This window comes from Microcaecilia unicolor, chromosome 6 (assembly GCF_901765095.1).
Source record: "Microcaecilia unicolor chromosome 6, aMicUni1.1, whole genome shotgun sequence".
NCBI lineage: Eukaryota > Metazoa > Chordata > Amphibia > Gymnophiona > Siphonopidae > Microcaecilia > Microcaecilia unicolor.
Genome location: NC_044036.1, coordinates 345,342,086 through 345,366,707, shown reverse-complemented (window position 1 = coordinate 345,366,707; position 24,622 = coordinate 345,342,086). Strand labels below are relative to the sequence as shown.

Below are 24,622 nucleotides of genomic sequence, written 5' to 3'. Positions count from 1 at the left end.
CAAACAGATAATATTGGCTTAACAGACGTCTGGGCTGGGAATACGTCATAAGGGGAAAGGGTTTTTTTTTTTAGCTTGTCTCATCCTGAAATTGGATGTAGCCAGGCTCCATCGTGTCACGTTTGTAGGTTACTGACACATTTGAGTGATGCACTTTTGCAAAACTGTATTTGTAGCTGTAAATGAGAAGACATTTTAGATTCTTTTGATATTAAAAAAAAAAGTCCAAAAGACACAAATAACATATTGTAGTTATTAAAGAAAATGAATCCAGAATTCTAGGCGGTCATACTGGTCACGCAGGTTACTGAGTTCATCTCCCAGCTGGGATCACCCACAGAGGCAGTGGGCAGATCCGGTCCTGAAATGACTGGACTAAGGGTCCGATCCACAAAAGTTAACTGGGCCAGCACCATCTGTTTTTCACTGGCTCCAGCCAGTATAGCAAGGACGGTATAAAGCGGGCAGTGTACAAAGGGGCTTTTAATGTTCGTGGCAGCGATCAACGAGAATCCTATGCAAATGTATTTAAATGAGCGCTATATAAGGGGGCTGTGGGTCATTAGACCACCAGGGTCTTTCTTGCTTCAGGGGGTCGAGAGGGGGTTTGGGGGGGATCCACCGGGACCACCAGGGAGTTTTTTGTGGGGGATGCTGCAGAGGTCAGAAGGTGCGGGGGGGGGGGGGGGCACTGGAAGCTGTCAAATGTTTTACACAGCTCAGTGACACAGGGCTAGCCCAGGCATGGACTGTTCTGCACACGCCCTGGCAGCCTTCCCTACTGAGCTGCAAGGTAGAAGTCTGTGCAGCTTGATTTGCATTGCCTGCTATTTCCACCTCAGTAATTGTTACCAGGGAGGAAATAGTGGGTGGTCCATTCTGGGGACTTTAATGCATCGGCCCTTAAGTGACACAGAGCGGGGTAGTTGCAAATGAAGCCCAATAGAGATCAATTCTGATTAAAGGTAGAAGCCCTAAACAGCAACAGGAAACTACTGTATCAACAAACATTGGGCTAAATCTGTGATTCAGCCTAATGCCATCTGGGGCCAGTGTGGCATGAGCAGGCCCAGGGGCGTAGCCAGATGGCCAATTTTGGGTGGGCCTGAGCCCAAGGTGGGTGGGCATGGAATTCAGCCCCCATCTGGTTTGGTCCTCTCTCCACCCCTCCCTGCCCACAAACCCCAAATACTTAAACTGGCGGGGATTCCCAAACCCTGCCAGCTGAAGATTTCCTCTTCCTCCTCGAGCAGCCGGCAGCACTTGCCTCAAACTGATGCTGTTGCCGGCAGGCCATGCACGCTCAGTGCTTTTGCATGTGCGAAAACTGAGCATGTGCAGAAGGGCTGGTCTCAGCATCAGCTCAAGAAAAGAGCTGCTGGCTGACATTTGGAAGAGTGCTGGCTGCCCAAGGAAAGAAAATCTTCAGCTGGCAAGGCTTGGAGATCCCCACCAGCCACAGCAAGACTGTCACAATTTTGGATGGGCCTAAATCCAAAGTGGGTGGGCCCTGGCCCACCCAGGCCCACCTAGGCCCACCTGTGGCTACGCCACTGAGCAGGCCAGTGCCACCCGGGTGCACATGGAGGCCCAGCAAAGCAGGTTGCAGATACAGTGGCAGGAATAGTGCTGCGGATATGGCTTTGGGTGGAGGGGGCATTCAAAGTTGAAAGGGGACACTGCCTGAAATCTACAGGGGGAATTAGCTGCTCTCTGCTGCCCCTGTGTGGCTATGAGCAGCGAGACAAGCAGGTGCAAGGTCTCTTCTTGTCTAAGTCACCCAAGGAATGCCGGGTTTAGGCAAAGAATGTATTTTGGAGACAGATTAAAGCTGTTCTACTCATGGGAAGCCTTTGATCAGGTTATTTTTAGCTGAACTGAGAGATTTTATTTTTTATATTATGAGAGGGTAAAAGAGAGGCACTGTGGTTAACCAAATGACTTTATGAACGTTACCATTCACTGGAACTACTGTCCCTCTCTTTCAGATACTACCTCAAAGAATCCAAAGGTAGTAAAAGGTGGCTGGTGTTCCTGGAAGGTGAGTCTTCGTGTGTGTGAAAGCTGGAAGAGTTCTGCTGCCAGAACTGAACCTACTTATCCAGGGTCTGATTCTGGTTGCTGATGTTGTGTTTCCTAAAGCTGTCTGTCTGTTTTCCTTTAGTTCCTTAGTCTAAGGCTCCCTTGTCTCATTCTTTAGGACCCCTAACCAGGTCTAAAATTCATGCAAACCGCCTCAGTCTTAATGCAGATATAAGCAAACTGCGCATTTCAGTATTTCATTGCTTGTTTGAGATCTCACTGTCATATCAGTTTACTTGTGTCATTTTGCAGACAAGCCCACACTTCACACACAGGTTCTATGGGTAACATGAGCCTTTAAATATTTGGGAAAACAATTAACAGTACAGACATCTGATTTGTATCAGTTTAAACAGTTCTCATTGGCTTGATTCCACCTCTGAGACACTGGCCGGTTGGATGCGTCTCCATCTTGATCTACACGACAGGATACGTTTAATTCGAATGATATCATTTCCAAGATGGCTTTTATGTTGTGCAAAGGTGATCTCTCAAATTAAAGATTTGAAAGTTTTGTATAGCTTATTACCTACATTTTGTTGAGGTGGCAAAAAAACAAAGACCCTCTGAGAATGTTGATGGGTCCCTGGTACAAAGGAGATGTGGGACTACCTGATTTGATTGAATATTATGTCGCCATTTTAGGAGTTGGTTGTTGAGACACAGGATTATACTCTGAGGCAGATCAAGACGGATTATTTTGATCCTTGGCATTTCATTTTCTTGCTGATGATTCTGAAATATCTTTCCAATAGTGTCCTGTTGCAACCTTTAAGAACATTCTGACAACATTTGACTAGGTTTCAGGGCATAGCTTCCAGGATTTCAGACCTTTTGCCTATCCAAGGCAATACCTTGTTTCCTTCAGGTAGAGATAATGGGATTTTCTGAGATTGGGCAAGACAAGGAATATCATGTTTACAGCATGTATTACAGGAAGATGATGTCTTTGGCGTCTTTAGGGGGGGGGGGGTGGATCTTTGGTTCGGTCAGGAGATTTTCTGCTTACTAACAATTGTGGCATTATAAATCTACCTTGATGGTAAATGCCTTGAGCAATAAACATGGACACAAAATTTGGACATTTGTGGTGAAGGTCCGCAGTGATAAGTCTTTCTGTGTTTGAACATCATAAGATTCTTTTAGACTCACTGCTCCTGAACAATGTGGATGACTTGACAGCTCGTTGATGCTTGGCCTCAAATCTTGTACCTACCTCTATTGATCTCCCTAAATTGGTTTTCTGAATACTGAGTGTAGTAGTAAATGCCAATTTTGGATATTGAATTGTGCTTTTATTACCCAGGCACAAATGTTTTAAATGGGGGGGATTGGATATTCTACTCTGCCAGGAATGCACTCAATTTATTAATTGTTACACGCTTTCTGGGAATGCCTGGGGGTATGAACTTTGTAGAGATCGTTCATTCATTATTTGAAACACTAGGCACATCAATTTCATTTTCGGCTATGGGATTTCTCTTGGATAGATTTGAGATCTTTACATTTGCAGAGTAGGAGAGAACATCAATTTTTATGGAAGGCTGGTTTCCCCAGCATATTGGTACTGGCCAAATAGATTGCATAATTTGATGTTAATGGAATGAAACTAAGCTCATCTTTCTTTTAAACATACCCCCCCCCCCCCAATTCTTATTAATCTTGGAACCCTATATACATTTTTTTCTCTCAGAGCTTGTAGTTTGGTGCTCAACTCTCTCTCTTTATTGACGGGGGGGGGGGGGGAATAAAGACTAGGGTAGATTTTTTTTTTCTTCTTTGGTCTAGTTTATTTTTTTTTATTGGTTACTTGATTTTCTGATGGTCATGGGAGATAGAACCCAGAGGGGCTGTTTCTTAAGCTGCTTATCCAATCATTTTCATGCTTCTGTGTCAGTCTTTTAATGAGGATCTATGCTGTTCTGCCTTGTTGATTCTAGGCTTTATAGAGGTGAAGGGAAGGGTAGGTTTTTCGGGTCTGGGCTTTTGATTGGTATTTCCATGGTAGATTACTCAATACAGTGTTTTTCATTTATTGTAGGTGCTGCAATTTGCTGTTTATATTATTCAATTAACAAGATTTACACACATAAGAGGTTGTATATTGCACACAGAGCACATCACAATTATAAAACCAGAAAACGATCATTAAACCCAAAGGAGCCTGTCCCTCCCTCACTACACAGCTGGAAGCTACTGCCTTATAGACTGTTCTCCTCGCTCCTGGGATACGCAGGGGATTGCTGTATTGACCTTAATTTTTAATCCACAGGAGGCTGGTACTGTATCAACAAGGAGAATTGTGACGCTCGCTATGAAACCATGAGGAGACTGATGAGCTCCAAAGAATGGCCAAGCAGCAGAATTGGTAAGAAACGTCCTCCTGCTTCACATGGCTCAGACCTCCTGCAATCATTAATTAGTAACGCAGTAGATGATGGCAGATAAAGACCTGTAGGGCCCATCCAGTCTGCCCAACAATAAATTTCACCTTATTATTCCAAGGTGCTTGTGTTTTTGACTAGTTTAAGAAGAGTTTTCTACATCACAAATTAAAAAATAAGCAAAAACATTAATTTTATATTTACAACTAAACACATTTGGAGCCAGGGTTAGTTTCTGATGCCATGAGCTGCTGGCGATACCTTCCTCTTCATATCCCACGGTGTTTTTCCGAAACAGCGAAACAATTTGTGTCCGCCTGGCATGCAATTTCACTCTCCTATCTGAAGAAAGCCAGATGTGTACTTCTTCCTTACCCAACGAGACACAAAACTATAGCAGCTTACCTATACTTCTAATCAGGCAGAGGCACAAGTGGCAGACAGGCTGCTTTACCCAGCTAGATATATATATATATATGGAAATAACCTGCTTGCTGATAATGTTAAAAGAACCAGAAATATTTCACCTGTCCATTCTGCTCTGTACTCTTGAATTTCCAGACAAAGAGTCTGACTTGGAGGGTTCACCCTAGCATTTTTATCTGAGATGAATCTGCTGGAAGCAACAGCTGGGGAGCTTTTTGTCCTGAAGTTTTAAAATTCAACATTTCTTATGATGCAGAGAAATTGTGTTGGGTATAAATAACAAGACACTTTATTAGCAACAGAATCACTCTGAATTTGGATTTTTGTCCTTTTCCAAATCCAAGTTGTTTCCCTGCCCATCTGGGCTTACAAGCTGAGTTGTGTGTGAGGTCATGGAGGGTGAAGTGACTTCCCAAAATAACGAGGATCATCGATGGGAGAATCAGGATTTGGTTCCTAGTTTAGAACCTGCTTCTCAAACCCTGTTCTGCTGAGTCTATATGTCCTTTTTTTTGCCCTGAGATCCAGCTGTTCAGTTCTATCTACCTACCCCTTTTTAAAAAATCAGCCTTTGGTGGCTCTCCTGATACGCTCTACGTTTGTCATTTGCAGGCACTGGAATCCTGTCTTCTCAGCCAGAAGAGAACCCTCACTGGTGGAACGCAAATATGGTGTAAGGATGAGCAGAGGTTACAGGGGGCAATGCAGGGGACAGCTTGTTGCCCTGGGGATTTTCTATGTTGGATCTGAACCTTCAAAACTAAGGAAATGTAAAAAAAAATATATGGAAATAAGAAATGGATAAGGGTAAAGCCAGAACTGGTGCTGCTCCCTTGTGGACATACTTAATATTACATCTGCTGTCTGTTCCCATATGTCTGCAGGTTTATCCCCTACTGCTCTAGTGACGTGTGGAGTGGAGCATCACCAATGTCTGATAAAAGTGAGTGCTGGTAGACACTGGAGCTTTCTGGGCTCTGCTTATTTTTTTCCCAAATGGTGGGGAGGGGAACAAATGGACTGCATACTTTGAATCCTTGCCATCTTGATGAATGGGATTCTGCTATGAGGATATCTTTCTCCCTGTCCTTTCCAGATGACTATGCCTTTATGGGACTGCTTATTATCCAAGAGGTGGTGAAAGAGTTGCTGGGGAAAGGCCTGGACACAGCCAAGGTTCTACTGCTGGCAGGCAGCAGGTACGTATATTGAGTTTCTGACGGGGTACAGGGTGGAAGGGGGCTAGAACCGGGTGACGGCTCAGACAGCTCCGCTTCTGAAAGCACAGACACGCCACTCTGTCAGTCTTTATTTTTCATTCTCATTTCCAGTATAAGATTGTGTTGAAACAGTGTTAAGAGTATCTAATTTGACTTCAAGACGTAATGGATATGTCTCCTTAATGATCATGGAGTGTATCATTGGAAAACTCTTAATGAAAATTATATTAAGCTAAGTACTTTTTATACATATCTATTCATGAAATTGGTCACAATAATATAAATGAACTGTAATGAAAAAAAAGCACAAAAAAATATAAATATGTACTACCGGATCGATGACGATTACATGCCCACCCTGATCAATGTTTGGCTTAAGTGAATTGCCAATGTGGTGGTAGCATTAGCATCTGACAGATCCAATAGTACTATTTTATTAGAGGTTTTTGAAAAGGAGATGATGGGAGCTGGGTGTTTCTACTGATATATACTTTACCCCCTCCTTTAAGAAAAAATGTTGGTGCCGAAGATATTGAGTACTGCTATGACATTAAGGCATGTAGGAGGGAGGCTCGTCTTTCAACCAATGGCTGAGCATACATTTCTTCCACAACGCATAGGCTTTACTAAGACAAAAGTGAGAAGCTGTATCAGAAATCCCATTAGCTTCCCACTTAGCCAATAAGACTCCTTTCCAAGGAAAGACTATACACTAACAAAAATAGTCCCCAAATATCTATGAAGTGTCCTCCAAAACGCTTGGATTGTTACTGCATCTTCAGAAGGCATTAAAAAAAAAAAAGTGTTATCCCCCAGCTGACATTTGGAACATTTGCTTTAGAGGCCTAGTACTGTGATATATATATTTGATGAAGTACGCGGTTTTGACTCTCCTGGAGTTCGGTATTGAAGACCTGCTTTGGGATTGCCTTGATCAGTTTAGAGAAATCCATGCCCTCCAGAGCATACCCAAGGTCTTTACTTCAAGTCTCCTGAAGAGAACCATACTCCCGTGGAGGAAGAAGAGAAACCAGAGACCCATCCAAAAGCATCCCCCTGCAAAACTCTCTGAACCTTTCACCTAATCCTATTTTCAAAGCATCTTGATCTAAGCTTGCGTAGTAGTGGTATAGCTGCATATAAGTAAAATGATCCTTTTGTGTTACTTTTTTTTTGTTACATTTGTACCCCGCACTTTCCCACTCATGGCAGGCTCAGTGCGGCTTACATGGGGCAATGGAGGGTTAAGTGACTTGCCCAGAGTCACAAGGAGCTGCCTGTGCCGGGAATCGAACTCAGTTCCTCAGGACCAAAGTCCACCACCCTAACCACTAGGCCACTCCTATTTTTGTGTTAAAGTCTTTGTCGTCTCTATTCTTTTTTTGGAATTAGAACAATCTTAATTGGAGAGATGTTCGAACAAGGTGATATTCAAGTTTGACTATCTCCTAAAGAGTCCATGCTTGGCAAAAAATCGGCATTACCCCTGCATGGGAACAAATCAGTAGGATTCTTGTTCTAAAATTGCAAAAGCTCCCGCCAAATACTTCTCAAGGGCTGCAACAGTTTACTACTGTGGCTAATCTGTGGCAAACTCTTAGCCCTAGCCTGCAAAAGGAAGTTGAAATGCCATGGAGCAAACTGTGCCCGTTCCCAAGATACTGTGGTAAATTGCTCAGAAGGAAATATCCAATCCTGAAGATGTCTTAGTAAACAAGCCTGATTATATCATCTAAGACAGGGTGTACCTAACCCCCCTGCGACCAAGTATCATGAAGATACGCCATACATAGTTTTGATTTCTTCCCATCCCCAAAAAAACGTCCTGCACATTCTACTTAGCAACTGCAAATCTTTCCTCAAGAGACGTAATGGTAACACGTGCAAAACATACAGCCAGCAAGGGACAATCACCATTTTATTAATCCTACCCATTAATGGTAAAGGTAAGTGAAGTTTAGTATCCTGCAACAACCTGTCTACATTCATACGGTACATACTTTGTGTAGCCATGAACAACAACACCCCAAGGTAATAGAAAGAATTACCCGCCCATTTTAATGGAAAGGGTCCCATCAGCCCGATCCCTCTGTATGGCCTCTGATTTTTTCCGAATGTAATTTGAAACCCAAGAATCCCCATACTCAGCCATACATTCATTAATAGTGCAGCAAGTGATGCAGGGAGACCTACCACATGAACCAACAGGTCATCTGCAAAGGCTGTGATGCAGGCTGTGATGCAGGGAGACCTACCACATGAACCAACAGGTCATCTGCAAAGGCTGTGATGCAGGGAGACCTACCACATGAACCAACAGGTCATCTGCAAAGGCTGTGATGCAGGGAGACCTACCACATGAACCAACAGGTCATCTGCAAAGGCTGTGATGCAGGGAGACCTACCACATGAACCAACAGGTCATCTGCAAAGGCTGTGATGCAGGGAGACCTACCACATGAACCAACAGGTCATCTGTAAAGGCTGTGATGCAGGGAGACCTACCACAGGAACCAACAGGTCATCTGCGAAGGCTGCTTTTTTGAGTATCAGGGCCTAACTTAAGGCCTTGTATGTCAGATTCCTCTGAATGTCTCAAAGCAAGGGATCCAGGTGGTCAGTATTGGGAGGGGGGGTTGCCGATGGTGGCTGCAGAGACCAATGGTTTGAAATTTTCCTGGCCCGTGATCCTGACACAGCCTTGCGAAACGATGGCCACTGTTGTTCACGGTCGATAGTAGTTTGCTCGTTTGGAAGAAGAGAAGAGACTGTGCAGCCAGAGCTAATTTTTTTTTTGTTTGTTTCTCTGTTTTGATAGTATTTATTTTTTATTTTTTGTTACATTTGTACCCTGCGCTTTCCCACTCATGGCAGGCTCAATGCGGCTTACATGGGGCAATGGAGGGTTAAGTGACTTGCCCAGAGTCACAAGGAGCTGCCTGTGCCTGAAGTGGGAATTGAACTCAGTTCCTCAGTTCCCCAGGACCAAAGTCCACCACCCTAACCACTAGGCCACTCCTCAACTCCTTCTTATTATTCTTATTGAGCCGGCTGCTTTCAGTTTAAAAGAGAGGAGGTTTTTTTGCCAGTGATGAAGAAGTCTTGCTCCTGCAGTGTACAACGTATAGATGGGAGCTTCTTGAGGCTTTTTCCTCCTTCTATAATTAAACCCCTCTAGATTTCTTGCTATCTATAAGAGAATCCTCCATATTTTGATGTTATATTGTTAATTGGGAATTTCTTCCTTCAAATATTTTTTTTAGTAAAAAAACTAGGCCATCACTAGGAAAAGTATATCAATCATATAAATATCTTATTAACCCAACCCATACCATATTAATAAATTGGACAAAAACGAGATCAAATATGTAGAAAATAAATGAGATTTCAACAATTTACAAAATCAAAAAATAAGAGGACATTTTCCAAAGGAAGAGAATTCCAATATTGATTGGAACTATGATAAGATTTGTTACAGATGGAAATTGTAATAAACAACAATCCTTTCAATCTTAATAAGTAGATTGGTATTCCTAAAGTAAAATTACATAATCAGGAATAAATCCATAAAACAGTTTGTGGATAAAGATACAGAGCTTAAATTTGCATCATGCCTCAATAGGAAGCCAATGCAAAGATCGCAACAAAAGAGTGACATGATCAAAATTATGTCGGTCACAAAATCTTTAAACATCTCCAACATAAATGAGAACACCCAATGTAAAGTACATTACAATAATCTAGTTGAGACAGCACCAATGCCTGAACTATCTCCTGAAAATTTGATGTATTCATTAGACATTTAATATGTTGGAGCTGTCTCAGCCTAAAAAACACCTTCTTAACCTTAACCTTCTGATATTCCATAGTCAAATTGGAATCTAAATAAATTCCCAATATCCTTAACGAAGTTTCCAGAGAAAAGTTTGAACATCAAATATTCAAAATTGAAGTTGATAAACTCTTAGTTGGGGGAGTTAAGCATAAAATGTTGGTCTTAGCTACATTCAATTTAAGCTTATAACTTAAGGTCCATAGTTCCATAGTATCCAATCAGAAACTATCTTCAATCGCTTTTTTTTTTTTTTTTAATGGAAATAGAATTATGTCATCTGCATACAAATAGATTTTATTTTTTTGAAAAATAAAAAAAATGTATCCAATGTTGTAATGAAAACATTTTTAAAAATGGGGATGGGGAGAACCCTGTGGAACCCCCACTGTAAACCTCCGTGATTGTGACATCATTTGTTCTTTGGAAACCCAATAAATTCTATTTTCCAAGAAACCCTTAAACCACTGAATCACATTTCCTGTAATTCCCGGGTCTCCCAAAACATCATGATTCACTAAATCAAATGCAGATGCCAAGTCAAACTGCAATACAATAACTTGATATCATTTGAGATAGCAGAGCTCTAGCCTGTGCCAATAATGAATTCAGCAATGCTTCTGTGCTAACCTCATCTAAATCCAGATTGTGTAGGTAAAAGCAAATAATTTTTTAACTGCTTCGCTCCCAGGCCCTCCATAATTTTTGCAAACATTAAAATATTAGCAATGGGTCTGTAACTGCTTGGTAACACGGGATCCAAAGAAGAATTTTGAAGAATAGGTTTGAGTATATCTCCCATAATTTTAGGATATAATCCCTCTTTTAAGTAGTCTGTTATTACTGTATAAAGCCACACCTTAAACACTGAAGGAGAAGTTGACAATATACACTGTGGATAAATATATCCATTTAACAACATGATTTGGACAACTTGTTATATAATGAAATAAAAGCTTCCGTACTTGGCAAAGAAAAATCTGTCCAAAAGCAATCGGCTGGAATAGCTAATTCCCTCAAAAGTTTCTAAATGAACTGAAGCCAAAGGCTGAGAAGAAAGAGGTGTCTGCTGCATTAGTAATAAAACTTTCTCCTGAAAATAAATCATTTGCCAGATCCTGTGCAGAGAGAATTAAAGATGGCGTAGGTTGTAATACTAAAGATAATTTCTGTTTACATAAAGTTATCAATAGAAATCAAACAAAATAAAACATGGAAAAGAAAATAAGATGATACCTTTTTTATTGGACATAACTTAATACATTTCTTGATTAGCTTTCGAAGGTTGCCCTTCTTCCTCAGATCGGAAATAAGCAAATGTGCTAGCTGACAGTGTATATAAGTGAAAACATTCAAGCATTACTATGACAGTCTGACAGGGTGGGAGGATGGGGGTGGGTCGGAGGTATGCATGGGGACATCAAAGCATATCATTGATCCACACCCATCCTGTTAGAATATCAATGATATGTATGCTTTGATGTCCCCATGCATACTTCCTACCCACCCCCCTCCTCCCACCCTGTCAGACTGTCATAGTAATGCTTGAATGTTTTCACTTATATACACTGTCAGCTAGCACATTTGCTTATTTCCGATCTGACGAAGAAGGGCAACCTTTGAAAGCTAATCAAGAAATGTATTAAGTTATGTCCAATAAAAAAGGTATCATCTTATTTTCTTTTCCATGTTTTATTTTGTTTGATTTCTATTGATAACCTTAAGAGTGGACTAACATGGCTACCACACTCCTCTGTTTACATAAAGAATGAAGTATTTTAAATAGTTGTTTAGTATTAGAATTTGCTGATAATATAAACAAACTAGTAAAAAAGCCCCGTTTCTGATGCAAATGAAACGAGGGCTAGCAATGTTTTCTTCTGTGTGCATGTGGCAGTGTGTGTGTCCCTGCCCTCTTGCATCTCTCCCCTCCCCCTCGGAGTCCTTCACTGTTACAGAGCCAGCGATTTGATTTCATGCTCTGCTGTTTTCCTTCACTGACTGTGTTATAGAGAGGGCGGGGCAGACACTCATAGGGAAACCAGATATCTCGCCCCCTTCACACTTCCGGCTGGAGGCTTCATAGAACGTTGGTGTTGCCTTTTATATAGAGAGATCATTGTATTCACATCTGGGCTGCCTACTCTTGATTTTATAATTATGAACTACTCTTCTCCACTTGGACCTATCCATAGGTTCTTGGGTCTTCACCCATTTTTGTTCTAAGCATCAGCAGAACTGTTTCAACTCTAGTAACTCCGCATTAACCCTTGGCAAACGAAATGTTTCACATACAGGTGCAATTTGATCTAATGTTGTTTCTACCAAATTATTCCATTCAGCAAACGTTAGGTAAACCGTCTTCCAAACTTGGAGTGATTAAATTCCAAAATTGCTTGGAAAATTTGTTTCCTCTAGTCTTAATGTTTTTAGGTCTACTTATGTGTTTCACATTATTAGTATTTTTCCAGTTTAATATAAATTCTAATAAAAAGTGATCAGATCAAACCTTTGGTGTCCAACTGGGATCACTTATAGTTATCATATTAGAATTATTACCCATAAAGGCTAAAAAATCAAGTTGATTACCCTTTACATGCGATTGTGATGCATTATAAAATGTAAGACCCCGGGTTTCTAAAACGTCCATAAAATCCTGACCTCTGCTATCTCCCTGAGATTTATTTATTTTTGTTACATTTGTACCCCGCACTTTCCCACTCATGGCAGGCTCAATGTGGCTTACATATTGTATATAGGTACTTATTTGTACCTGGGGCAATGGGGAGGGTTAAGTGATTCTAAAGGTAAATTAATAACCCCCAGTACCAAGAAAACATCGTGGCTAAAACTTCATAAAAAGTATTTCTAATACTGGAGTCAGTGCTTACCACAATAAGGGGCCCGTTTACAAAAAAATGGATTGCGGTAGTGTAGATGCGTGTTCTGGGTGCGCGCAGAATCATTTTTCAGCGCACCTGTAAAGAATGCCTTTTTAAAATTTTTGCCAAAAATGGACATGCAGCAAAATGAAAATTGCTGAGCATCCATTTTGGATCTGAGACATTACCGCCAGCCATTGACCTAGCAGTAAGGTCTCACTTGGTAACCGGGTGGTAATGGTCTACATGTGTAAAATGCCGATTACCACCCACATGCCAGAAAATAAAAATATTTTCCGGCACGCATAGCGGACGCGCATAAAAAATGAAATTACCGCAAGGACCATGTGGTAGCCGGGCAGTAACTCAAAATTGACGCGTGTTGGGTGTGCGTAGGCACCTACGCATCTTATTAAAAGAGCCCCCTACATGTTTAGGATCCATCGCATCATTACTATTCAACAATGTGTCTAATTCAGACCTCCCCCCTCCCCCATTAGTGGAGCTTAAGTGGAAATGAGCTTCTACTGAATTGATCTCATCTGGATTTTGCATCATTAAATAACGTTTCAGTTAAGCTCCTTACATCCCAGGCAGTAGCCATCCTCTTAAGGACTGACCTAGTAGCGCCTGTTTGACCCAGAGGAAAGTCTGGGTTATGATTTAGCAGGGTATAAGGATTCAGGCTTCCCTTGTTCTCAGATTTCTAGGGTATGCAAAGTGAACAGGTTCCTCATGTCACAAACACTGGGTCAGTCTTTCATGTGCTGATGTATCTGACTTTCTCCTGGCAGCGCTGGAGGCACGGGTGTGCTGCTGAACGTGGATCGAGTGGCTGAGCAGTTGGAAGACATGGGATTTCCTGCAATTCAGGTCCGTGGCTTGTCTGACTCGGGCTGGTTCCTTGATAACAAACAGTATCGAAGGACGGACTGCATAGATACTATCACATGTGCCCCGACAGAAGCTATTCGCAAAGGCATCAGGTACAGCTCTCCAGGTACAGCAAGTGCCTTGTGCTACCCAGTCCATAAGTAATGCAGAGGTCATAACGTTATCTTTGCTCATCTTCCAGGTACTGGAATGGACTTGTCCCTGAACGCTGCAAACAGCAATTTGAGCAGGGAGAGGAGTGGAATTGCTTCTTTGGGTATAAAATTTACCCAACTCTTCGATGTAAGTGAAAGAGGGAAGGAGCAAGATGCAGCAGATAACTTTCTTTTAGCTCTAAGCCCTCCGTACTCAAGATCTTCCTGTCCGGTTTCTCCCTAGGTCCTGTCTTTGTGGTGCAGTGGCTGTTTGATGAAGCCCAGTTGACTGTGGACAATGTCCATTTAACAGGACAGCCAGTGCAGGAGGGACAATGGCTCTACATTCAAAACCTGGGTCACGAGCTGAGGAGTACACTGAAACACGTGGCGTAAGTTGATTTAATCATCTTGATGATAAATCACTCAGACCATCAGCCAGATTGAATTCTGGAGGCCACATCTGTAGCTGGAGTAGAGACTGCAGAAAAGGACTATGCCGATTTAATTTTGAACTTGTACTTTTTGTTTCCCCAAGGCGAGTTATATTCAGGTACAGGTTATCCCCAGAGAGTTTATAATCGAAGGGGGTCCTTTTACTAAGGTGCATTAATTCAGATGCCCATAGGAATAGGATGTGCCTCTTATTAGGTGCCTGCAAAGTCCATTAGCACACCTTACTAAAAGGACCCTTAAGTTGTACCTGAGGCAGTGGAGGGTTACATGACTTGACCAGGTCCAAAAAGAACCACAGTGGGGTTTGAATTGGTCACCCCTGGTTCCCAGCCTGCTCCTCTTCCACTCTTATAGGAGGAAGAGGATAGTGAAGGTATAACTACGGAGAGAGGCCATTTTCTATATGCAAAAAGAGCAGAACCATCAATTAAAGGACCATGTTTAGTACAAAAGGCAAACGTTTTGGGGCCGATATTCAGACACGAGTTGCAGCCCAGCCAACTCCCGCGGTCAGCAGTGAGACCAGATATTCAGTGCCAGGCTTTGAACATCCGTTTTATTTTTGGCTGGTTTAAATTTAACCAGTTAAGCCACTATTTAGGCCAAAGACAGACTGAATATTCGCCGATAGCCGGTTACGTGCTATTTAAGCAGACAAGAGTCGGTTAAATATTGGAGGATTTGTTCCTAACCTTATTACTTTGTACTTCTTGGCTTTGCTCCCCAAATTTGCACTTTTTTTTTTTTAACTAAAACCTGTTCTCACGGTGGGTGTGTAGATAATAACCCAGGTCACAAAGGGCTACATTCAGTAAATGTCACCCAAATATTGACGCTCAATGTTATTCTATAAGGGGCTTTGAAAGATGAGCGTCCAGTGCCAATACGGAATTAGATGCAGTAAATGTCGCTCAAAATTCGGCAACTCAGATGAGCATCCACTATAGAACAGGACTTACGCCTGCTGAAACCAGGAGTAATTCCTGGTGCTCAATTTGGGCCACATCCCTAGTATTCCATAACACTGTAGAAATGCCCCTGACCTGCCCATGCATCTCCCCTCTTTTGGGATGCGCCCTATGGGATTTGTTATAGAATAATATGTAGCAAGATTGTACAAATCCAAATTGGCACCAATTTACTGCTCATCGGCACCCAATTATTGACGCTGATTGGCTCATTAGCACATCTTGAGGCGCTATTTGTAAAATTTGGGGGAAAAAGGAAGGTGGTGGTGGTAGTGATCAACAGAACTTTTCTGTGCCACCTTTCCAAAGGATTCCAGTGGCTCCTGAATTGGCTCTTGTCACTAATATATTGTCAGAAGGAGGCTTATCCTAGGGAAATTGCATCTATCATTCTAACTCCTTTACCAAAAAATATAGATGGAGATCGTACACAAGATGAAAAATATAGACCTGTCACCAGCATTCCAGTAGAGTTAGTTGTAAATTCTCCATTTTCCCCATATCTGGAAGAATCTAGGTTTTTGCACCTTTCTCAACATGGTTTTCAAGCTAAGCACAGAAAAAATGCTTGTGGTCTTAACAAGAGAGAGAAAAAACTTTTTGTCAACAGGCACAGAGGTAGTATTGCTGTAGTTCAACATAGCAGCAACTTTTGATGCTATAAATCATGAGCTACACGGTACTAAAATGCTGGTCTTCATTTTTAAGTTCCAGACAGTAAACTGTTATAAAAAATATTACGATGTCTACAGGATGGAAATCATACTGGGGGGTTCCTCAGGGGTCATCTTTATCACCTCAGCTGTTTAATGTCTATATGAGCCATTTGGGAAGATACTTATGATCTAAAGATATTTTTTCAGTATCTTATGTGGATATTTTTGTTCTTTGCGCAGTACAAAAAAATCCTAGATACAAATCTTCTATTGATAAAAATGATTGAAGGATGGGCAGTAGTTTTTTTAAACTTAATACCCAAAAGACTAAAGTCTTGTGGTTTGGCGACCATCAGAAGATCAGTTCTGAATGAATAAACTTTTCCTCAGGAACCTCTTAAAGATCAAATCAAGTATTACTTATTTATTTAGATTTTTTATCAGACCTTTTTCAGTAGTAGCTCAAGGTGAGTTACATTCAGATACTCTGGATATTTCTCTGTCCCAGGAGGGCTCACAATCTAAGTTTGTACCTGAGACAATGGAGGGTTAAGTGACTTGCCCAAGATCACAAGGAGCAGCAGTGGGATTTGAACTGGCCACCTCTGGATTGCAAGACTGGTGCTCTAACCACTAGGCCACTCCTCCACCCCAAAGAATCTTGTTACTCTTTGGGGTTCTACATGGAATCTTGTTATTCTTTAGAATTCTAGAATCTGTATTTATTTCCATTTTGCTCACACCTTTTTCAGTAGTAGCTCAAGGTGAGTTACATTCAGGTACTTTGGATATTTCTCTGTCCCAGGAGGGCTCACAATCTAAGTTTGTACTTGAGGCAATGGAGGGTTAAGTGACTTGCCCAAGATCACAAGGAGCAGCAGTGGGATTTGAACTGGCCACCTCTGGATTTCAAGACCAGTGCTATAACCACTAGGCCACTCCTCCACTCTGGTAAAATGTTAGACTCTAACCTAACATAAAAATCAGATCAATGCCTTAGTTAGAAAATACTTTAATTTGCATAAATTACGCCTTATAAGGTCGTCATTGAGTTCATCTAGTTTTAGGGCACTTGCCCAGGCGATATTGATCCCTCTTTTCGATTACTGCAATTTATTATACTATAATATCGTTAAACAGCAGTTGAACCGATTGCAGCTATTACAAAATTTGGCCGCTCGCTTAATATATAGCTTGGGAAAAAATAGCAAAGTTAACCCTTTAATACAGGAACTACATTGGTTAAGAATGGAGGCATGTATTAAATTTAAAATTGCATGCTTAGTTCATAAAAGTATTTATGAGGAAACCTCGTCAATGGTGGGTCAGCTATTACCACCTCCTGGGTACCAGAGGACAGTTAAGGAGTTAAAAAAAACATCTAACATTAAATAAACCAATAGTCAGTGCATTTTTCCTAGCAAAAAAGGTGCCGGTACTTAAATGCTAGGCCACCCTTCAGGGGTGGGGTGATCACTGAGGGACCCACCCCACAATAGCCAGGCCCCCTGCAACCAGTCACAGAATCTATTACAAAGCAGAATTGGTGTCTAGAGCCTGAGCTCTTTCATTAAAACTTGGGGTCCATGGGTCAATTTTAGAAGACAGTGGAAAAGGTGCCGGTACTCAGTACCTCCTCAAAAAAAGCCCTGCCAATAGTAAAAAAAACCTGAAGTTAGTCTGGGAACATTCCTTCTCTTTCCAAGGTCCTGAGTTCTGGAATTCAATCCCAGTTTCTCTACGGACTATAGCAAACTATACCTCCTTTCGTAAAGATTTAAAATCACATTTATTTTGATTTATTGTAAACTTCTTGATAATTCTGAAATTGTAATTCATGTCCTAATAAGATATCTTCTTGAAGTTACGGTTATAAGCGGTATAGAAGTGTCTATAGAATAGGATAGTATGGCTGCAGATTGGTATCTGAGGAAGCAGCAGGAGATAGTGACTTGATTAAGTTCACATGAGTGTTGCTGGAAGTGAGATTTGTCTCCTGGTTTCCAAGTAGAGAACTGCACGGGAATGGAATTTGTGGGAATCCCGCGGAACCCGCAGGATTTCCACAGGGACGGAAGCAGTTCTGCAGGGTTCCTGCAGGGTTCCCGCGGGGACTGAAGCAGTTTTGCGGGGTTCCCGTCCGTGGAAGTGTAAGCTGCACTGCACCAGCCTCTCATCTACCGAGTACCAAGTTCTTTGAGTGCTTTCTCCTCCTCCTCCTCTTCCTCCTTGCTTTAACAGCACAAATGTGGAAAGTCTTCAGTTAAGGAGGTGGTAGAGACACAAATGATGATGGAATTCAAAAAGGCTTGGGATGAACACAGAGGATCTCTAATTAGAAAATGGAAGTTATAAAAATCCTAACCTTAAATGGCTGGATGTGTCAAGTGACGCTTAGATGGTGACTCTGGCTGTGATTAACTAAGGCCGATACCGGGCAGACTTGTATGGTCTGTGTCTAATATATGGCAGTCTGGTTTAGGATGGGATAGAAAGGGCTTAGACAGCAACTTCAGTGGCTGGAACATAAAGACAGTGCTGCACAGATTTCTACGGTCTGTATCCCACAAATGAGAAGACGAATAGACTTGAGTGGGCTTCAATGGCAACTCCAGCAGTTGGAACATAAGGATAGGGCCAGTGTGGTCTTTGTTTCAGAAACATGAAAGAAAGACCATAAGTATATAATATCACACTTGTTGATTTAATCATGAATTGACAATGAGTGTGACTATTGGGCAGACTGGATGGACCGTTCAGGTCTTTATTTGCTGTCACTTACTATGTTACAATTAATCCTCTTTGCTCCCGGGCTGATGCGCAGACCTTAGCTCTAACAAAAGCATGAGCATCGGAAGCCACCTGACCTACTGGCGTGTGCATGTGGTGACCTCTCAGCACACAGTGCCAGAAATCAGAGACAAATCTTACATGTGCACACCAGAGTGTTCTAAGTTTCAGCTTCCATTCCTTCCTTGCCTACAGTGCTGTGGCTCAAATCCAGAGAGAGAGACTGAGGGAGCTGACTGGAATTTTCTTTTATGTACCATTAAATTCTTATGGAGATGGGTTAAATTCTTGCGGGGGGGGGGGGGGGGTTACATTTTTGAGGGGATGGGTAACATTCCAGCGGGGATGGGTGACATTCCAGCAGGGACGGGTGGGGATGAGTAAGATTTCTGTCCCTGTGCAACTCTCTATTTCCAAGTTTCTCAGCCCAGTCCTTGAGGATCACCAGGATCTCCAGAATGGATATACAGGAGAGAGTGATATACAACTGAGAAAGTACAGAGTCATTTTGAATAGACAGAAAATCAGACCAGCCTGAAAACCCCTGCACTAGCCCTTGTGGAAACAGGAAATTACATCAAGGTGAGGGAAGGCCTGATGCCTGCTTCCTTCACAAACACTGCCAATTCTAGGTAAAAGATTTAAAAATGCAGGGCGGCAAGAATGAGAAGGGGGCTGTCGCAGAAGCTGAGGGCGGGTAGGTGAGGACTGGGGGCTGGAACTAACAGCTGAAAAGGGGGCTAGGGCTGGAACTGGGGATGAAAAGGGGAGTTCAGATGGGAGAAGGGAGTTGGGACTGAACAAGGGGAGACAGGTGGGTAATGGGGCTGAACAAGGGGGGGCAGGTGGAATAAGGCGGCTGGGACTGCAACTGGGGAGAGGTGGGATAATGGGGCTGGGGCTGGAACTGGGGGCTGAAAAGAGGGGGCAGGGGCTTGACATTTACCCTGATTTAGGTGCTAGGAGAAGGTGGCTGGGGTGGGAAATGGGGATTTACGTTGGAAGCAGATGCTAGAGCTGGGGCAGAGAGAAAGAGAGCTCAGAGCTATTTGACTGGGGTTGGTGATGGGGGTAGGAGAAGGGTGTAGAGTGTGACTGGGGGCTGATGCAGGAGCTGGGAGATGGAAGAGAAGGGCAGATACTATGTGGGGTATGGGGAGAAGAAAGGGTATATGGAGAGGCAGAGGGATGGGTAGTGAGGTTAAGGTGGAGAAAAGATAGAGTAAATAAGCAGAGCAGGAGATAGGTGGATGAAGAAGAAAGTATGGGAGAAGAGGGAGGGGCAAAGGAAGATGGGGGAAGAAGAGACGGAGAGTTGTGAAGAGGGTAAGGGACAAAGGAAGGGGACATCTTTTGAAGGAGGTGAGAGGGTGGAAATAAGGAAGGTTAAAGGGGAAATGGGAGCCTGGATTTGGGGATTAGAGCTAGGGAGGGGATGAGAGAAGGAGCTGGAGGTTGGTAAGGGGTGAGAGGCAGAGAAGATAAGCTGGGGAGGCAATAAATACAGAAAGTGGAAATGGGCAACTTGAAAGTGGCTGAAATATTAGAAATAGGAGACGGGGAGGAATATGATACAGGTAGGAAGGGGAGAAGTAGGGGAGAAAAGTGCAACAAGTAAAAAGCTGGTAAATAGGTGAATGATGGAGACTTAAGGGGGGGGGGGGGGAGAAGGAGGAATAAAATTTACCTGTAGTTAAAAAAAAAAAAAAAAAAACCAGATAAGAGAAATTAAGAAAAAATGAGAGAAGGATCAGTCAGAGGTAGATATAAGATTAGAGAAGAAGAAGTGACAAGCAGAAAAGAGAAATTAAGAAAACGACTCTGGAGAAAACCAACAAGAGAATATAGTAAGAAGAGACCAGGACCAACCCAAGCGGAAAAACAAAATGGTCAGACAACAAAGGTATAGAAAAAGTTTTGATTTTCACTATTTAGAAAAATGAGGTGTCAGTTTTAAAAATGTGGATTTCTTATACTTTTATTTTGCACAGGAGAAAATGCATTTTTGTTTCTCTTCTTAATTTTCCACTGCTCACAATCTGGTTTCTTGGGTCTTCAATTTCATTTTTTTTGTGATGAAGGAGAGGTCCTAAGAGTGGACAAGTTTCTCGATCATAGGACCTCTCCAATTTTGTATATAATATCACCAAGCACTACCGGTGCTAATCAAGTTTTATCATGATAACCCTAAACCTCAAAAAAAGTGGTTAAACTATAAGCTTTTAAAATCTGTCCTCTCACACCCCCAATCAACCTCATCCACACTCCTCACTACACTCAATTTACAAAATATATATTTTGTTATTCACTGCCGTTTGTATCTACAGCAGAGGAATGTATACATGTGTGTATACTACACTGGTCCCACGCTCAATTGTAGGTAATAATAGATGATCCTCAAGACGTATTTGTCGTAAGGATACAAAAGCTGATTAACTATGAGATTTTTTAGAATACGTGTCTATATATAATTAGCTTATCACCAGTGAACTTAGAACATCTATTTGCAGGCAGCCATATACATGGGTATGGTTTCCTGGTATGATCTCCTGATATACACTCCCACTCTGCCATATTGGCTCTCTAATTGTACTAACCACTCTGAATGAGCAATACTTTACTATATAATGCTTAAACACTGCTCAATAAGCATTTGCTTAACTTTATAATGCTTAAACAAATAATGTAGGCGCACTTAACTAAAGACCGCTGGGGTGTGTGAACCGCACCCACGGATCAAACTTTTCTTTCAGCATTTCTGCTGCTCAGCCTCTCGACCTCTCGACCGTGGGACCGGTGTAGATTTTGTTGCAGTTAACAAAGACACAATAACCCTCCACCATCTGTTAATTAACCAACTAAAACTCGGGCCAGACCTACTCAACACAGGGGCAGTACTGTCTACTAACAACTTATCCAACATTTCCAATTTCTGTACTAGAAAGTTTGCAAAAGCAGCTGCATCTGGACCTCCACAAGCTTTATCAAACACATGGCCTTACACCAATTGCTAACAATTAATATTCACTTAGCCAGATAAGTTTGAGCCGGTCAAAAAACAAAATCCTGGATATTCAATGCTGGTCAGACAGGAAAAATTAGAGGCTGACCAAAGGACGATCCACCACAGGAAATGTTGCGTGAACACACTTTATTCTCAGTAGCAGGTTAGGGACCCAACATTGTCCTTGTTTCGGAGGAACAAACCGCCTGCCTCAGGGGTCACATTCAAACTCTAAATAACAGAAAATATACATGTGTATAGTATGTAATAAATATAAAGAATAAAACATATAACAAACACCTCTCCGGTACTTTGTAAGCCACATTGAGCCTACAAATAGGTGGGAAAATGTGGGATACAAATGTAGTAAATAAATAAAATAAAACTCAGCGTATACAATCAACCAAAGAAATAAAACAAAGAAAACCAGTGGACTGTGCCACTTTCATAGAGGTTCCTCCTGTTTGCTCTGGTCACCAGAAACAGCCTGATGTTGAATATCCAGGGTCAGCGCAGATCACGGCACGTAGGCGGGCTGCTTCCCGCAGATTGAATGACGGCCTCATCGTGTCTAGCATTCTCCCAATCCAATCCTAACTCTCTAGCCATTTAATCAGATGTAAAACTGGTCTGTAATCCTCTGGATTCCAGAAACACACAGATCAGCTAATGGATCTCCTCAGGAATTTAATCCGCCTGTTTCCAGTCCTCGGAGATCTGAGCTGTAATATTGTCTCTCATTTTGGAGACTGCATCTTTGAAAGGATGTAGACCCACGGGCAGTCCAGAGAGAGCTATCAAAATGGTGTAGGCCCTTCATAAGTACATAAGTAATGCCACACTGGGAAAAGACCAAGGGTCCATCGAGCCCAGCATCCTGTCCACGACAGTGGCCAATCCAGGCCAAGGGCACCTGGCAAGCATCCCAAATGTACAAACATGCTATACATGTTGTTCCTGGAATTGTGGATTTTTCCCAAGTCCATTTAGTAGTGGTTTATGGACTTGTCCTTTAGGAAACCGTCCAACCCCTTTTTAAACTCTGTCAAGCTAACCGCCTTCACCACGTTCTCCAGCAACGAATTCCAGAGTTTAATTATGTGTTGGGTGAAGAAAACGTTTCTCCAATTTGTTTTAAATTTAATTCACTGTAGTTTCATCGCATGCCCCCTAGTCCTAGTATTTTTGGAAAGCGTGAACAGATGCTTCACATCCATCTGTTCCACTCCACTCGTTATTTTATATACCTCTATCATGTCTCCCCTCAGCCGTCTCTTCTCCAAGCTGAAAAGCCCTAGCCTCCTTAGTCTTTCTTCACCTATAGCCATATGAAATAATTGCAAAACTCAGCAGGAGAGGCGAGAGGGATAGTTATTTCAGATATGCCAAAGTCTGTTCTTTAATTAAAAAAAAAAATTGTTCCCAGGAACAGTCTGCTGTTAATAGCATGAGGTGATATTTGGGGTAGGGTGGGAGGAGGAGAGCTTTAGAAGTCTGTATGCTTATGGATATATATAGCTGTATGAACATAAGGGCATATTATATTCTCCATATACTTTTAAATGCTATAAATCTGTATCACCTCACTAACTCTGTATTAAACATGCCAATGTAATTATCCTTCAGTGAATAAACAACTTAAATGGCAAAGCCATGCAGTACGAGAAAAAGGATACTTCAGTTAACCTGTTGAAAAGCTGTAGCACCATGTTATAGACTGATTTCAAGGAGAAAACAAGAAAACGCTTGTAGTTGTAAAACTTATGTTTATTTAACATTAATAACCTTAAGTGATGGGCAGCTTCCTTGCAGGACAACATTTGCACTTCTAAGGATTATAGACCGGCAGTCAGTTATTTCACTAACACAACCGACTATGACCCTTGGACTGGGGCCAGGCAGGAAAGTGGGAACAAATACATCAATATTTTAACTTGGCTGAAACTGTATTTGGGTTTTTTTTGTGTGGTTTTCTTTTCTTTAACAGTGGCCATGACATTACAAAAATGCATATTTGGCAATACATTTAATTTAAAAAGGAAAATATGACCAACTGAGGAAAAAATAAATCTGAAAAGAGAAGTTGCAAAGGTTAAACAGTGTCCATATGCAAATTTTTTTAACAAGAGACTGTCTTGGAAGCTTAGACCAGATGCATTAGAAAAGGTAAAAGACTAAAGGACTGTCACTGTGCTTATATGGTGAAATGAAACAGTTTTATAAGAGCTAAAAGGTTGCTATTCATAAAAAGAAAAGCAGATCAGAGTAAAGGAAACAGGAAAGAGCATAATTACTTGCAAGTTAGAGGTAAAGCTTCAAAAGTCAGGCTAAAGAGCTATTTACATAGAAACACAGAAATGATGGCAGATAAAGACCATACTGCTTACCCAGTCTGCCCATCAACACCAACTACTAATCTCTACAATCCCTTCCTCTCCCTCAGAGATTCCCCGTGTATATAGAAACAGAGAAAATGTCACAGATAAAGACCATATGACCTATCCAGTCTGTCCATCCATTTCAACTACTAATCTCTACAATCCCTTCCTCTCCCTCAGAGATCCTCTGTACATAGAAACAAAGAAAATGTCACAGATAAAGACCATACGACCTATCCAGTCAGTCCATCCATTTCAACTACTAATCTCTACAATCCTTTCCTCTCCCTCAGAGATCCTTTGTACATAGAAACAAAGAAAACGACACAGATAAAGACCATACGACCTATCCAGTCTGTCCATCCATTTCAACTACTAATCTCTACAATCCCTTCCTCTCCCTCAGAGATCCTCTGTACATAGAAACAAAGAAAATGTCACAGATAAAGACCATACGACCTATCCAGTCTGTCCATCCATTTCAACTACTAATCTCTACAATCCCTTCCTCTCCCT

General features: G+C 41.8%; 1 protein-coding gene across 2 annotated transcripts in view; it reads left to right on the top strand.

Annotated features, from left to right (window-relative positions):
- The window catches only part of NOTUM (notum, palmitoleoyl-protein carboxylesterase), a 41,845-nt gene that overhangs the window by 6,971 nt on the left and 10,252 nt on the right, over nucleotides 1–24,622 (top strand). For both annotated transcript variants that reach the window (XR_003942365.1, XM_030205174.1), the window contains exons 4-11: nucleotides 1,989–2,041; nucleotides 4,355–4,450; nucleotides 5,505–5,565; nucleotides 5,777–5,835; nucleotides 5,989–6,091; nucleotides 13,621–13,812; nucleotides 13,902–14,002; nucleotides 14,099–14,246. Coding sequence is in view for 1 of the 2 variants with exons in the window: in XM_030205174.1 (XP_030061034.1) it covers nucleotides 1,989–2,041; nucleotides 4,355–4,450; nucleotides 5,505–5,565; nucleotides 5,777–5,835; nucleotides 5,989–6,091; nucleotides 13,621–13,812; nucleotides 13,902–14,002; nucleotides 14,099–14,246 (813 nt within the window). In the remaining variant the exon portion in view is untranslated. The remainder of the gene's footprint in view (nucleotides 1–1,988; nucleotides 2,042–4,354; nucleotides 4,451–5,504; nucleotides 5,566–5,776; nucleotides 5,836–5,988; nucleotides 6,092–13,620; nucleotides 13,813–13,901; nucleotides 14,003–14,098; nucleotides 14,247–24,622) is intronic.